The 16572-nt window shown below is 55.3% G+C and overlaps 1 protein-coding gene across 1 annotated transcript; it reads right to left on the bottom strand.

Annotated features, from left to right (window-relative positions):
- Nucleotides 1–654: 654 nt before the first annotated feature.
- On the bottom strand, nt 655–16132 carry ROPN1L (rhophilin associated tail protein 1 like). The gene is made up of 6 exons (XM_046000573.1): nt 16126–16132; nt 15762–15936; nt 11831–11954; nt 10368–10529; nt 2295–2470; nt 655–801 (listed from the first exon to the last, which is right to left on the bottom strand). Exons 2-6 carry the CDS (start codon nt 15890–15892, stop codon nt 738–740), a joined length of 657 nt encoding a protein of 218 aa, XP_045856529.1. The 5' UTR covers nt 15893–15936; nt 16126–16132; the 3' UTR covers nt 655–737.
- Nucleotides 16133–16572: the final 440 nt, after the last annotated feature.

Raw genomic sequence — 16572 nt, forward strand, 5'->3', positions numbered from 1 at the left:
GATGCTCATTTCTGTTCTGTGGACCACGTGCCGGTCTAACTTGTCTGCTTTGGGGCACCTGGGTGGGTGAGTCCGTGGGGCGTCCAACTCCTGACTTTGGCAGAGGTCATGACCTCAAGGTCGTGAGGTCGAGCATGTCAGGCTCTGCACTCAGTGTGGAGCCTGCTTGAGATTCTCTCTCCCCCTCTGGCCTTCCCCCTGCTCGCTCGCTCTCTCTCAAATAAACAAAATCTTAAATAAATACATACATAGTCTACTTTCTTTCCTGGGGCCGTGATGCTCCTCCAGCTAGCAGGTGTCCCCTAGGCCAACCTCTCCCACAGATCCAGCTTCGGCAGAAGACACTCTGCCTAGGGGGTCTTGGGGTGGTTGTCTGGGAAGCAAACATCAGCATTTCTGCTCATCGGGGGTCCCCAGTGAGAAAAAAGAACAGCCAGTCTTACACTGCCCACCCCCACTCTGTAGCATCCAAATAGATTGTTTTACTCAAAAAGACTGTTTTCCTGCTCCGAATCCTTTCCATGTAAGGGTCTTCCAGGAAACATGGCAAAGAGCAGACCCCAGAACACACGAACCACACGGAGCTCCCGCCATGAGAAAAACTCACAGAGCACACCCGTGTGCTGTAAGACAAGCTGTATTTGGTGCCAAGGTTTTAAAAAGCACTATTTGACATTAAAAAGTGTTCTTCTCTGTAATAATGGCCTCTGTCTTCTGAGGGTTCTTCTCGAGGCTTTCTAAACTTTCCTCTTCAGAACGAAGAAATCCGCAAGACCTATCATGCCATTCTTTCTAGATTCTCTAGAATGGAAACAGATGAAGGCCCTTTTAGTCATTTCTTACAGCAAAACAATGCAATTTTTATGAAATGCAACATAATTTAAAGGTTTTACCTAGAAAAATTGATGATTTCCAATCTCTAATTAGTAATTCTTACCTCCAAAAAATCAAGCATTGTTTTCTTGTACAAAATGGGCATTTATTTCTAGGTGAAAAAATCAGGACATACTTATAGGTTCTTCCTCACTGACCACTCAAATTCTAGTCACTACTCAACAAAGTATCCTTCTATTGGGAAATTTGGTCCAGCGAAACTCAAAGGACTGTCTTGAGTCCCTGAAATTTTGGCGTTGCCAACAGCGCGTCTCTCGATTTTTCTTTTTTTATCTACAGATACTTCTACTTCCTGAGAGACAGTGAGCATTAGTATATCTCTACTGCCAGCATCCACAGATGTAAAAATACTGAACTCAAACAATATTCATTCTCTAGGTCGGTGGGGGAAAGGAGAACCATCTCGAGGGCTCATCTTTTCAAGGTAAAAAGATCATTCGAGGTTCTAACCCGTATTTTGCCATAAACAGCAACCACCTCTCACAGCCCCAGGGAAACCACAGGTGTCCGACAGTCTCCCGCTGTGGCCGCTTAGAGGGGAAGAACAGAATGCTGGAGAACTCGGCCTGTCCCCCGACCCCTCGCTGTCCTGGGCGGGAGGACCTCCTGCTGTGGCGGACCCTACAGCTCTCCTCGGGCTGCGGGGGACAGTGGGCTTGCGTGTCAGCTGTGCCAACGACCATGGAGGCCCAGCACGAGTGTATGTCCCCCGTTAAGGAAGAGCCACTGACCAGGAGCAGGGGACATCGGGCAGCAGGGCCAAGGGGGCGGGTGTTCCGAAAGCACGTGCGGTGCCTGAAGTGTGTTTGGGGGGCAGGGAGCTCGGCTGGCTTGAAACCCCCAGACCCGTGCCGTTGGGGTCCTGTGGGGACCTGTGGAGTGCTAGGCAGAGAAGTGAGACTGCAGGGGGGCGGGCGTTGGACCCTGTGGGACCTCTGTGCATCCGGTGTCTGTCCGCCCCCAGGGGAGCAGAAGAGCGCGGAGGAGCCCACACCCTGCGAACACTCAGGGAACGAAGGTGTGAAGTCGCACCCTCCACCCGCGGGGCTGTTGAGATGTGCCTTCGAGCTTACTCTTTAACAGGCTGCGAGTTTAAACCACTGCACACAGTGGACTTAAGAATCAAGGTCATTTCCAGATAAACTTTTCTCAGAGACGGGATAAAGAGAACCGGACTCCCGTCCGGCACTGCCCTGCATCACTCGTGAAGAAAAGCTGCCTCCTGCCGCTCAGCTTTCTTTAGCACGGCTTGGGACATCTTGGGGACACGTGGGGCGCAGTGTGTGCGGCTCTCCCTCCCCGCCAAGGCTGGATTACTTGCAGCAAAGCCATCTGGGAGGAGAGAAAGGACCTTCTCCAGTGGGCCACGCACAGGAACCCCAGGGCGGGCTGTTACTTACAGAGTGTCCTTTAAAGTGGCGAGATAGGTTTCCGTGTCCCCTTGGAGGACGTCCGAGTCCAACTCGGACAAGTAGCGGTAGACGTAGGAGAACGTCTCAAACGGGATGCGCGCCGGCCCGCCCTCGGGGTCGGCGGTGAGGACCTCACACAGGTGCTTCATCGAACTGTTCAGCGACTGGAAAGACCACAAACCGGGCACAGTTACCACCTAGAATCGCCACGGTGAGAGCGTAAGACGCCGGCAGAATCAGCCCTTGGGTACGTTTCACGGAAATGCTCCGGCCGGTATGCTCTCAACCGGCATGAACTAGGTTTACGTACACCTGCTGTAAGCGAAGAAATTAAAAGGAAAGTTTTCATCAAGATGCTTGTGGCCTGAAAAGAATTTTAATCCACAGATTTTGTTTTATGTTGAAATGGGAATGAGGAAGCATCAGTCTCCTTGACGATGAGCCCAGAGCCAGCCCAGAAGCCTCCAGGCCCTTCAGTGCCCGGACATACCTGCGGCCACGGTGCGAAGGCCGGGGTGGGCGGGCTCTAGGACAGATGGCCCAGGAGCTGTCCTGACGCCCACCTGCGATCAGCCCACCTGCGATCAAGCTCCGTGCCGGCTCCACACGGGGCTGGCCCTGCTCTGGGCCTTGGCTCCCAATAGTACCAGACCTCGCTCCCCTGCGCGCTGTGCGTCTCCCTCCTGCCCCTTCTTTCTGTCTGGGTCAGTCACCCCGCCCACCGGGCTGACACCTTGACCTTCAGCCTGAAAGCTGGTCCCTGGAGAAGCCACCCCACTCCCACAAGGCACAGGCTCAGAGAGTGGGGACCCTCCCTCCAGGCCAGGAGGGCACGGGGACTGTGTCCAGCCCCTAGAGATCTCACAAGAGCCTGCGGGCCAGCCAGGCAGAGGCATTCACACCTCATTCAGGGGCTCCCGGTGCAAGTCAGGGCCCTTTGCCCCTGCAGAGAGCAGGCTGTTGAGATTTAGGGGGCGGCCCTTAGAGGGAGGAGCGAGGAAAACACAGGCGGGACAGGCACAAAGGAGAGTTTCCCATGTGGGGAGTCACACGCAGACCTGCTTGACCGTGACTGTTGGGAGGGGAACAAGCCTGACACCCTTAGGGACGCGCAAATGGCTAGAGCCACAGTTCCTATCCCGACATGCCTGTGGGACTGGGTCATCCAAGGCTCCGGTCGGGGTGGTGGTCAGGGTTTGGGCCTCCTCCAGAGGCGTCACTGGAGACGGACCTGCTCCTGCCCTCACCGAATTTGCTGGCAGATGCCCAACACACGGCAGGGGGCTTCCCCAGGAGCTGGGCCAGCTTCTCACAGTCACCGCGGAGAAAAGCCCTCCTGCCCCGGCAGGGAGAGGGGAAAAGGCCGAGGAGGAAGTCCAGGGGCCCAGAGAGGGTGGGTGGCCGGCTCGAGGTCAGCCCGCAGGACCGCCACACCCCAGCACCGGGAGGAGCCACGAGGCTGGCTGACTGGGGGAGCTGCCCTGTCTGTCCCTGACGAGCCCGGAGGCCTCCATCGCCACAGCTGGGGCTCGGCACACGTGGAAAGCCGTTTTCCACACTCCCCGGGACGGCCGGCCGTGGCGGTGGCCCGATGCTCCGACGGGAGAAGCGGCCGCGGTCCGTCTGCCGAGCTTTCTCCGGTGCTTTCTCTGGGGACACCGGCTGCGTCCCTTCCCTCAGAGCGTCCTGAAGAGGACTTGGTGGAAACAGAGCTGCGCGCTCCACGATCCGTGTCCCTCGTTTGGAACTTGGCCGAGACGCCAGTTAGTTGTTAACTTTCGCCTTTCTGCCGTCGCAGGCGGGAGAGTGTGGCCGCCGTCGCTGGGCAGGAGGCCGGGCGGGGACACTGGCTCCCGCAGGCATGTGAGGCCTGAGGAACGGAGCGCCAGGCTTCCAAGGCCGACGTATTTAAGGAAAAGAGACACCCCAACGGCCCCGTGTCACCGCCTCTGCGAAGGCACAGCGAACATTCCTGCCACGAACTCCGGCCACGAACATTCCTGACCCTGAGACGTGCGCATCTTTATATCCAAAATGTTTGCAAGGGCAACTGGCTGGGCTTTGCCCCCACGAGCCTGTTTCCCGGACCCGATTCCTGCGCTCCCAGGGGCTGTCGGCAGCGAGGCCAGGGGCTCGCCAGCGGGAGACCCTCCTGGACAGGCGCCCCTCCTCCTGCCCCCGCCCCGACTCCCCGGCCCCCCACTCCAGACACCGGCTGTCCCGGGAGGCGGGGCTCCCAAGCTGCACTTGGCCCTGGCCCTGGCTCAGCCTGCGCCCCTGTGAGACGGAGGCGGAGACGCGAGGGCAGAGTCGGCCTGCGGGGCCCGCGGGTCCTGCTGTTTCCCACGCGTCTGGAGCTGCCAGCGACGTGGGATCCGCTTCGGAATTTTAGCTGCTCGTGTCATGACACGCGGAGTCACCTCACACCTTCCCCAACGCCGGGAAGTGGCCCTGGGTGCGACATCCTGCAGGACCCTTTGTCGGGAAGGAGAGGGGCCTGGCTCCGAGGTGTGGGCGGAGGGAGCGCAGGAGAGTCGGCCCAGAGCTGCCCGCAGGGGGCCGGCCCCAAAGTCCGCTTTTAAGAAGCTGGAGGTCCTTTGCGTCTATTTCCGCCACTCCTGGGTCTTTTCTCATCTCAAACGTGCGTCCGTTCGTGGACTCGTGGCAGGGGAGGGCGGGAGAGAGGTACCCCCAGCTGGCGGGGACGCCGTCCTCCTGAGAAGCCAGTTCGTTCCAGCTGAGGCTGCCCGCGTCACTGTCGAGGGAGGTGCAGGGCCCCCGGTTGTCAGCAGTGACCAGGCCAGTGGAGGCATGGGGGTGGGGCGCACCCCAACTCCCTTCTCTCCTCCTTGGGATGGGGGGCCACTCAGCCGTGAGGTGACTGTGCCGGGGGCCCAAGGGCAGCCCTCCCACTGCAGCTACCAAACAAGTCTGTGGCTTGAGGCTCCCACGCACGGGGGGTGGCTGTCTCTTCCGTGGCCACAGGGTACAAGGAATGTTCTCGGTCACCTCAGAATGGGCTCAGCGGGGGGAGCTGACTGGACCGCAGCAGGGGCGCTAGCTGGACGCAGCCTCCAGCACTGGGCCCCCACCCCAGGGCACCGGCTGGGCGGAAGGACAGCTGTGCCCGGTTGATGCCCCAAGATCGTCAAGGTGAGCGCGGTTAGGAGGCTGACGCTGAGAGCTCTCTGGGTACGAGCCGTGTTCGGGTGTCAGCGATGTGAAGCATCATCCTTAGGAGTCGTTCATCTCTGAGACAGGAAGTGGCAGGCTGTCATTCAGTGTCCCAACCTGTGGGGGCACGCGCCTGCCCCCCCCACCGGCGCCCGGCGTCCGCATTCAACTTCTGCTCAACCACTTTCCACCGGAGCCACTGAGCCGCGCTGAGGTCCCCAGGACAGGCCCAAACTCAGAGGGGCGCTGGGGGGATCGAGAACGCAGACGAAGGCCCTGAATGCTCCAGCCCCTGGCGAGAACCCTAGACACGGCGCCCGTTCACGAGCCATGTGAACGGAAGCTTGGACGGAAGCTTGGGTTGCACACGTGTGCATTCGCCACGGAACACGGGGACACATGTTCTTGGGATAAGGAAAATTTGGTGCTTCTCAGAGCCTCACCGAGTCGGGCCGGTGGTTTGTCATCGTGGACTTTTTCAGTCAGTGGGGGCCGAGGGTGTGTGGAAGGAATGGGGGGCTTCCTTCTCAGTTTTTTTAGGTAATATGAAAGATCTTTGTGCTTACAAAAGCAGAGGATTTTGATCCACCGTTTTAACGCTTGGGGCGGTTACTGGGATCTGCACAGCACAGGAGAGGAGGCCAGGAGTCGGCGGCACACCCAGCCCCATCCGCCGGCCCGGGCAGCCCACGCGGCCCCTTCGCCCCATTCCTAGCTCCTGACACCACACGCAGGGGCAGGACACGGAGGGACGGAGGGACGGTGGGCTCGGACTCCCGGGGGTTGGGCCGCCTGTCTGTTGTGTTCACGGCCAAATCCTCCGCTCTCAGGAGAGGAGCTGGCACAAAGCAGCTCTCAGCAAATATTTGGGGAGGAAAGAAGGAAAAAAGGGAGGGAAGGAAGGAAGGAAATGGACAACTCTGAAATGCAAGCAGGAGTTCTAGTCTTTGCAGGGACCTTACGCTCGGTTCATCTGACCAGAGACTGTGAAGAAAAATTGAAGGGCTCGGAGGACGCATCTGCCACCAGCCGGGCAGAGGCTGGGGATGAAGGAGGCAGAAACGGTGGCTGTTGTGCTGACAAGAGCCACCAGATTCCAACGTAAGGGAAATCCCGCGTGGAGAAGGGAGCAGGCAGTGAGCCCCTGTAAGTTACCCGCCTGCACTTTGCTTCTCCGTCTCCTCCTGTTTTTGAAGGTTTTTTTTTTTTTTAAGCATAAAGATAGGGGTGCCTGGGTGTCTCGGTCGGTTCAGCATCTGACTATTGATTTTGGCTCAGGTCCTGATCTCTGGGTCGGGAGACTGAGCCCCGCATCGGGTTCCACACTCAGTGAAAAGTCGGCTCAAGACCCTCTCTCCCTCCGCCCGCCCCCCAAAAACACAACCACAGCATAAAGATGGACGCTAAGTTGCCAAGTTACTCCAAAATTGCCACCTGGTCACCTCCAAGTCGCAGCTTTGTGCTGGTGTACCTCCAAGCCACCCCAGCCAACGTGGGGACACAGTGGCTTCTCCCCATTCCAGCCTGGCCGCCCAAGGGCTGTTTGCACTAGGGGCAGGAGTGGGGGGCATGTCAGGGCAGAGCCGACACCCCCTGCTTCTGACTTCTGACACCTCCCCGCTCACCCTTCCCCCAACCCTACCCCCCACACAGACATGGTCAGTGAACCAGAGACCTTCCCGGACGGCCTGGCTGCAGAGCCCACAGCAGACACGACTGTCGAGGTAGCCCAGCTAGGGGACCACACACCTCGAGGTGGCCCAGCTAGGGGACCCCACACTGACCAGCGAGGATGAGAAACAGTAGAGGAAAGGACGGGCGTGGATGCTGCTTTCCGGTTCCTTCCCCACGTTCAGTCCAGAAGGTGACCGAATGTCTCCACCTAGTGTCCCACACGACACATGGACAAGAAACCCTCTCTTGCTCCGACTGGGTCTTAAATCCAGCACTTACTTTCACGATTGGGGAAGTAAATACTACGAAGACGGATCCCCAAAATATGAACTATCCTTTCTCACCACTGCTAAAATCTAAATTTCACAGCTAAGTTTAAAGGCACAAACCATAAACGTTCGTTCTAATCTTAGCTACTCATTTCACAGTATTAAAATCTTGCTTTCGCAGAGCTCCCAATGAACAAAGCGACGTGCCATTATCTTCCGTAGGCACATCTGTCTTTGTCCTTCCCACAGCAACACCCCACTCCCCGGTTACGTGTGAGCCCCGCTTTGCCGCAGGACAGTCCCCGGCACAAACCAGCCCAGGGCGCTGGTCCTCTCTGCCGCTGACGCAAACTGCGCCTTTGGGCACTTACGTGACTCCCTACGCAGCAATGAGCCAGCACCTGGCTTTCCTGGGGCTTCAGTGGCTCTCACAGGGGCCATTAATAGAACCAGTAAAAGGTGGTCTCTTCTCGGGAGTGGCTATTACACAGCGGAGGCAATGGACCACCTACTGCCGTCTGCGATGATGCGAGGGAGATGGAAATCTAACTGGGAATGAATACAAATTCCAGAAGATTATGAACCACAGACTCCTCTTTACATGACGTTAAAACCCATGAAAATTAAATACTGTATTTCTTGGGGTACGTATGTGGCCCACGGGAAGCAGGAGATTTGGGAAGGCGGTCGCTTCAGGCCGGGGAGACGGGGCAGGGCGGGGGGATGGGACGGAGGAAGAGTGCGCACTCATGTCCTTGTGTCCGTGATCATGTGGTGTCCATGGGGGTTTCCTACACTAAGCGACTTCTAAAAACTAAAATGGGAGCGAGTGTGCACCAGGACTGTGAGTCTCCCAGCTACGTTCTCCGCGGTCCAAAGACAGGAGGGGGGGAGTGAAACCAGCGCCCGGCTCTGCAGCGAAGGGGGCCGCCTCTAAAACCCCCTCTTCGCAAGTGGAAAGCAGTAACGCTTCCTTCCCTGCATCCCAGTGTCTCTCACAGAGACTCGGACACCGGAGCTGGAGAGAGACTTCCAGATTCCCAAAGAAGTCCTGCCCAACGATTTAACAAGACGGGACACGACAGATGTTGGCGAGGACGCGGAGAAAGGGGAAGCCTCTTACACTGTTAGTGGGAACGCAAGCCGGGGCAGCCACTCTGGAGAACAGGATGCAGGGTCCTCAAAAAGTTGAAAATAGAGCCACCCTATGACCCAGCAATCACACTACTGGGTATTTACCCCAAAGATATAGATGTAGTGAAAAGAAGGGGCACCTGCACCCCAATGTTCATAGCAGCAACGTCCACAATAGGATCTCCTTCAGCAGATGAAGGGATAGAGATGTGGTCCAACATACAACGGAACATCACTCAGCCGTCAGAAAGGACGAACACCCACCACTTGCACTGACGTGGACGGGACCGGAGAGATGATGCTGAGTGAAGTAAGTCCAGCAGAGAAAGGCAATTATCATACGGTTCCACCCATCTGTGGAACATAAGGAATAGTATGGTGGACCACGGGGGAAGGGAGGGAAATCTGAAGGGGGAGAAATCAGAGAGGGAGACGAACCATGAGAGACTGTGGACCCCAGGAAATGAAGTGAGGGTCTCAGAGGGAAGGGGGAGTGGGGAGAGGGTAACAGGGTGACTAAGGAGGGCACGTGATCTGATGAGCACTGGGTGGTACCCGCAACTAACGAATCACTGAACACATCAAAAATTAATGATGCGCTGTACTGTGGCTAGCTGTACATCCAAAAGAAGGAGCAGGAGGAAGAGGAGAAGAAGTCGTCCTGCCAACTCGTCGCTCTCCAGCCCTTCCCTCCCCACCCGTCCTTGGTTCAGAGGCTCCTCACCTTGGGAACTGGAAGGTCATCTCTGTCTTCATTCCCAAGGGTCATCCTTCAACATCGTCAAAGCTGCACTATATCTGTTAGCTACCAATCATATATTTTAACTCAAATATAAAACAATGTTACGCCTCTTCCCATAAATGAGGAAAAAAGTATCTGTTGCCCAAATGATGTGTAGTTCAATAAAAAGTCACCAATGCGTTCTCTTCTAACACCTAAATGCATTGTCATAGTTGTCTCTGTATTTTATCCACTGCTAACAATTTTAAAATTGAAGCATTCCTAAGTATTTAACTTCTGCAAATTAAAATAACTATAAGCTTATGGGGCGCCTGGGTGGCTCAACGGGTTAAGCACCTGCCTTTGGCTCAGGTCACAATCCCAGGGTCCTGGGATCGAGCCCTGTGTTGGGCTCCTTGCTCAGCAGCGAGTCTGCTTCTCCTTCTGCTGCTTTCTTGCTCTCTCTCTATCCCAAACAAATAAGTAAATTTTAAAGATTTTATTTACTCCTTTGATAGAGACAGCACAAGCAGGAGAGGCAGAAGGAAAGGGAGAGGGAGAAGCAGACTCCCCGCTGAGCTGGGACAACCCCCCCCCCCCCCCCCACCCAGTGCAGAGCTCCATCCCAGGACCCTGAGATCATGAGCTGGACCAAAGGTAGACACTTAACCATCTGAGCCACCCAGGTGCCCCATAAATAAAATCTTTAAAAAAAAAAAAGTAAGCTTAGAAATACAACAGACACCTGAAAAAGAATTGCTTCTGACAAAGTTACTAATGAAAGTGTTTCCTTCGGTTACTGAAACACCTACAGTACTTTTTTTTTAAAAAATAAGATCTTATTTATTAATTTGACAGAGATAGAGAGATCACAAGTAAGCAGAGAGGCAGACAGAGAGAGAGGAGGAAGCAGGCTCCGCGCTGAGCAGAGAGCCCGATGTGGGGCTCGATCCCAGGACCCTGAGATTGTGATCTGAGCAAAAGGCAGAGGCTTTAGCCCACTGAGCCACCCAGGCGTCCCCACCTACAGCACTTTTAAGCCAGGCCGTGATCACACAATTACTCAGAACGCGACTCGAAGGTACGTACCCCGCCGAGCATGCTGCATCCAAGCGCTAAAAATTTTATCCACTCGATTTTGTCTTCGCAAGGATCCAGCTGCAACAGCGCTCTGAAGTTCTCCACCGGCAGGCACAAATTCTTCCATTTCTCCTCAAGGTCCGCTAGGTCCACATACTGCTTGTGGCTGCACTGTAGCGAACACACAGTCACGACAACGTTGGCAAGTTTTTCAGTCTATAAATACATTTTTTTTAAGTTTTAGAAACCCGGGAAATAATAGAATGCTTATGAATAGTTCAACACACCCCAGTGCCCAACTGCAGGCAGGGAAAAGACAGACTCTGGATGCACAACACGGTCAGCCCCGGGAAAGCAGGGCGGGAAGGTGTGCGGCCGGAGGGGCGCAGGGCAGGGAGGCAGCAGCAAGCTGACCTGGGCCTGTTTTACTTCTCAAAAGGAAAAAGCAAACAGGGACTGATGTTATGGCTGAGTGAACGGGCCCACAGATTGGATATAGGATTCCGGGCTGTCTGTGCGAAACACCTCACAACAAAAAGTTAGCATCAAGAAATAAAAACATTTAAAATCCAATCTGCTAAAAGTGCTAATCGTTAAGTGGAAGAAATCTTAACATTGAAAATAAATTCACTTCTTCCCTTATTTTGAACAACCTGTGAAAACTGGTCACGAGGGCGATGTGCTAGCAGCCTTCTCTGTCAAAAGCTTTGAGCAATTTTAGTGTGTTTTTTCCCCCAAGCTACCCCTTCCGATGGTCATTCCTTTTCCCTTAAAAGAAAACTGTGGAATAATCTATTTTCAGAAGTCAATGCATCACAGAAGCACGGTCGGTCGGATTGTATAATGGGGACAAACCACTTTAGAGCTCGCGGTTGCAGCACGGGTATCGCTGAGTCACAACCAACTCAGTCACTGGGAAGGCCAACCCGCCGGTGATCCAGTCCCTATGAACTTCTTTCTCCACAAGCAGGGTGGAGGGGCGGGTGAGGGCGGCCCGGGCTCTGGGACAAGGCCCCGCGGGCAAGGATCTCGCCCACGCCCGGGCACTCGGGACCCCTCTGCGTACCAGACGCCAAAGAGCAGGCTGTCTGTCGTTCAGAAGAAGGTGACGGCAGATCATTTCTTTAGCGCATACACAATGTTCATAAGCTTGTTTCCAGAAGAGCCTCACAGCCCCCATTTTGGGAGTCGGATTTCCAGACTTTCAGTCCTGCAGCCTCTAGGGTTTTAACTGGGTATTTAAAAGCAATTACATGTCACTTGCTGACAATCTAATCACGAATAGGTCTTTTGAGTTCTTCAAACTAGAGAGAGGCACTGAGGCAGCAGATTCCTGCTCTGAAGACATCCAGCAGGTGTACCCCGGGGAGGGAGGCCTTGCCAAGGGGAGCTGGCGCGCCTGTCCCCTGTCCCTGCGGCGGCCGCGCTTTATCTGGTGAAGCTGACATAGAGCAGAGACACTCCCCTCCTACCTGCTTGTGCAAAACTTTCAGGAGTCCTTGAGTCAGGCCTGTGTCTGTTTTCTGAGTGGCCACGGGCATCTCGATTCTGTCCTTGACGGGAAGCGGATCTCCTCTGGACAAAGCTGAAAAGTACCTAAGAGCAACAGACATGTCTGAGGGCAGGTCGGTACCCAGAAAGCACGGGAAATCGTGTGGTTTCCTAAAGGAGCTGTGAACGTGACAGTGCCTGGAGCTACGAGCGTGACTCCAGGGACACCGGAGGCCGAAGGCCAGGCTGCGGTTCTGGCTCCTCCGCTCAGCTCTCCAACTTAACCTTCTCTGCATGCCTCAGTTTCTCTGTCTGCAAAGCCGACAATGGCGGCCCCTGTCACAGGGTTCCGAGGAGCAGTGAGCTCAAGCTGCCAACGGGCTGGACACGCCGCTCGGCCACTCGGCCATGGCGGGGGGTGGGAGGGAGAGGGGGCTCCTGGAACACGTGCGATTCTTATCCAGCCCACACTAGGAGGGGTCCTGGAAGGCTGCGACAGGAGATGGCAATGACCCAACGGCAAGGTCATGGTCTAGTCATGCTACTTTGACAATTAGTGTTTGGTCTTCCCTGCTCTTGGCCTTGCTGCTTTCCAAGGGGGATGACTTCAGCCATCCCTGTTTAACCCTACGGGGCCCGGGATCAGGGAAGTCACGTGTCTGCCCTGCGGGGGACCAACTGCCCACTCCGCGACATCAGACGCCACCCCTCCCCCACGCTTCACTTTTCCTGCCCGGTATTCTTTTTAGTAATTTTATTTCATATTTTTTCCCCTTACTTGTTCCTTTCTGGGAGGCAGCTGTTGGTGCTGATGTCGGGGGCTGGGGCGGCTACGGAAAGAACACAGGGTGACAAGTCAGGAGGGGCACCCAGCAGCTTCTGGCTGGTGGGGACTGGGAGAGGGCGCCAGGCGTGCCGGAGGGGGCCGGCCGCTGCAGCCGCATCGCTGGCCACTCTCATGACTAACACAACAAAAAAGAAACAACATACTCAGGAAAATGAATAGTAAGCCATCCACCGAGGCCACAGGCCATGATGTAAAAGACATGAATAATTAGAAACATCTCTGGTTATGTAACAAAGGTAGCTGCTGATAGATCTTTGAGAGGCAAAAAGAAATGTTACACCTCATCCCCTTTTCTCTCTCCATCCATATTTTGTTGACTCAACAGGTTGAGGGAAAGTCAAAACAAAGGCAGCGGCGTGGGAGATGAAGGTGAACAGGAGGATCCGAGGTGACAGGGGCAGGGAGGGTGCACCGGAGCTTAGTGTTACCATATTGTTCCTAATTAGGGTTTTCACCTATTCGGGGGACTTTATTCCTCCTTCTCACCGATCAAACCACAGCGTCTGAAGCAGTGATTCCCAATAATTCTCTCACCCCCTCCCCAGGAAGGCGCTGGCAATTTCTGGAGCCATTTTTGGTTGTCACAGTGCTACTGGCCTCTTGTGGGACAGGTCAGGATGCTAACGGTCCTATTATGCCCAGACACCCCCATCTCCCCCCACACACACACCCTACCCCCCAAGCAATTATCTTGTCCCAAGTGTCAAGGCTGAGAAAGCCTGCATTAGGGGTGAGCCCCCCGCACCCTGCCCCGTGCTAATTCCCTGGGGGCCCGTGGCAGCAAGAAGCAGCCTTTACACTGGACCAGTTTTCATTCCGGTCACACTGTGGGAGGCACCTGGGACAGAACATAGTACAGCCGCCTTGCTGGGGCATCGCAGCAGAGGACACAGGCAGGGGTTGGGGTTGGGGGGCGCGAAGAGGTTAACCTGCTTGCCTCCTGGAGTCCCCGCAGCAGGTACCTTCCTATGATTCCCGGGTCTCTGCTTTGTTTTGAGTTTGGTTTTTTGGTCCTTCTTCTTGTCACCGCCCCTTTGTTGGGATGTTCTTCTGACAGCAGTGCCCTTGTCTTGTCTCAAAAACCAATTCGCCCTCTTCTGAGCCACATCCCTCTCTAGAAGATTCTCTTTTGTGGCATCTGAGTCCATGCCACACACACTGCATAGTGAATAATGCGTTTCACCTAAACTCCAAAATTGCTCTTGAGAGAAATTAGGTGCACGGAGAAATTCAGTGCATGGAACATCCAGAAAGTTCTCAGTTAAGCCTTTTGCATTAAAGTGAAGCTTACGTTAAAATAATTTATGTCCCGGGGCGCCTGGGTGGCTCAGTGGGTTAAGCCGCTGCCTTCGGCTCAGGTCATGATCTCAGGGCCCTGGGATCGAGCCCCACATTGGGTTCTCTACTCAGCAGGGAGCCTGCATCCTCCTCTCTCTCTGCCTGCCTCTCTGCCTACTTGTGATCTCTGTCAAATAAATCAATAAAACCTTTAAAAATAATAATAATAATTTATGTCCCAAGAAGGGAAAAAAAATGATTCAATCTTGGAATGTCCCGTCGACTACAAACTTTCATGTGACCCATCTTTACTGACACTTGGATGGTGGTTAAAACCGGAGGCCATCATTTTTTTTTGGCAAGAACCTTGAGAGAATCAGAAGCAACTGACAGAAGTGTTTGTCGTAAGACAACACTGCATTGATGAGTAGCCTTGTGTGGTGGGCTCAGGAAGGGCCCCAAAGACATCCAGGCCCTAATCCTGGAGCCTGTGGATCTTATTTTGCACAGTGACAGGGACTTTGTAGATGGGAGAGAGGATTCGGAGATGCGAAAACGATCCTGAATTATTTTGATGAGTCCTAAGTGCACTCATCAGTATCTTTGGATGAGGGAGGCAGAGAGAGAGAGACTTGAAGATGGCAGGCCACTGGCCTTAAAGATGGAGGAAGGGGCCATGACCCAAAGAATACAAGGAACCCCGCTTTGGAAGCTGGAAAAGGCAAGCAAGGGATTGGGTTCACCCTAGAGCCTCCGGAGAGAACCCCTGACAACTCGACTTTAGCAAGGGTGGAGGGGGGGGACTGATTTTGGACTTTTGGCCTCGAGAGCCGTAAAGAGAACGCATGCCTCTTGTTTTAATCCTTCAGCTTCTGTGGTTGTTAGAGTCGCCACAGGAAACTAATGCACCTTGGTTATACAGTTTAGAGAAGGTCAGTGAAATCTAACATGCTAGTTACTAACACTTTTTTTTTTAGGATTTTATTTATTTGACAGAGAGTGTGCGCAAGCAGGGGGCAGCTGCAGGCAGAGGGAGAAGCAGGCTCCCCGCTGAGCACAGAGCCCAATGCGGAGGGGGTAGGGGGGATGCCGGGTGCGGGGATGCGGCCTCGATTCCCAGACCCAGGGATCCTGACCTGAGCTGAAGGCAGATGCTTCACCAACTACCCAGGCGCCCCAAAACATTTAATTTTGTACTGGTTCATGAGATCATAAAATGGAGTTTCTAAGTCTGTCTACTCAAAAGGGGCAAAGAGCTTTCCTTTCAAAACTAAATGGGTTTATTTTAATGGTTCTAAGGTCTGTTGACTTTGTAACTTTAAAATTATGAATGTTCCTGAAAATAGGATGTTTGTTACAGGAAACAGCGAAGCCTCCTTCGTCTTCTTAAGCGGGGCGACGTTTAACCTTACAGCGGCCTCGGGGTAATTATCCCGAAGCGACCTCGGTCGTCTCGGTTCTAGCAAACTCAACCAGGTACCGAACCCCGGGAGGATTTTCTGGGGTGAGGAACTTAGCCTTACGAGATTCCTTCTTACAAAAACCATTTTAGGAATCAAATCAAGGGACTGGAGTGGGTCGATTTTGTCCCACAAGGCAGACACGTTCTACCCCACGCCGTTGCTCCGAGGCGTGAGTCTGAGCAAGCGCCGCTCTCCCGCCACCGGCTCGCGGCCGTTCCGGGGAAGCGCGGCCGACCGCGACGCTTGCTGGACGGGTACTGGGCGGCCGCCAGCAGGGCGCGGAGCAGCGCTGCAGGGGAGGGCAGGAGGCCCCCGGGCGCTTACCCCGCGGACCACTGCAGCACGTCGGCGGGCTGGGTGCGGATCGCGGCCTTCGTGAACTGCTTCAGGATGTCCGGCAGCTCCGGGGGAATGTGGATCTGCTGCGCGCAGAACATGGTGTCGGGAAGCGGCATCGCTCTCCGCAGACCGGAACCAGGCTGGGAAGAATCAGGGTGTGCTGCGTGGAGGGGGAGGACGGGCAGGTGAGCCTCCGGGCGCGGGCGCTCAGGGGCGGGGCCGCCCTGCCTCCCCGGATTTGGAGCCCGGAGGGGGGGACCCGGGTTTGTGGCGGGGCCCGGCCCCCGGGCTTGGGGGCGGGCCAAGAGGCCGGCTTCGCGCGGTCCGGGCGGCCAGCCGGGGCTCTCACCCGCTCCTCCTCGGGCTCCTCGGAAAGTGAGGGCCAACCGCCCCTTCTAGCGACAGCCCGCAAGCGCCCGCGGCTGCAATTGTTGCACAGACGTATCCAGGCAACCGGGACGCCTGAGGGCCCCGCCCCTTGGCTCCGCGCAGGCGCAGCCGCCTCGGGCCGAGGGCCGGCTATCGGCGGCACGGGCCGGGGAGGCAATGCGCTTGCGCAGTGTGGCTCCCGCCCTTCGCCAGCTTTTTCCGCCACTACCTGATAGTAAAGGCTGCAGGAGCTGAACATTTCACTTAGAAAAGGACCTTTTGATCGACTTCCTACTGCCAGCTGTGAGCGGCGAATTCACAAAGGACCCCCCCGCTTCCCCTTGCTCTGGCTACGTTAAGCTTAAGGACGAAATGACTCGGTCGTCCTCGGTAGGAAGCCGTTATAATCATGGGGCCGGTGTGTGCA

The sequence above is a fragment of the Meles meles genome, chromosome 3 (genome assembly GCF_922984935.1).
Source record: "Meles meles chromosome 3, mMelMel3.1 paternal haplotype, whole genome shotgun sequence".
Classification (NCBI taxonomy): domain Eukaryota; kingdom Metazoa; phylum Chordata; class Mammalia; order Carnivora; family Mustelidae; genus Meles; species Meles meles.

Bases quoted from the DNA above. Each gene is read 5' to 3' on its own strand.
- ROPN1L (XM_046000573.1), bottom strand. From the start codon at position 15,892: ATGCCGCTTCCCGACACCATGTTCTGCGCGCAGCAGATCCACATTCCC. The intron at 11,955-15,761 runs GTAAGCGCCCGG...TGTTGCTCTTAG, and splicing joins GTGCTGCAGTGGTCCGCGGG to GTACTTTTCAGCTTTGTCCA. The intron at 2,471-10,367 runs GTACGTACCTTC...TGGTCTTTCCAG, and splicing joins GATGCAGCATGCTCGGCGGG to TCGCTGAACAGTTCGATGAA.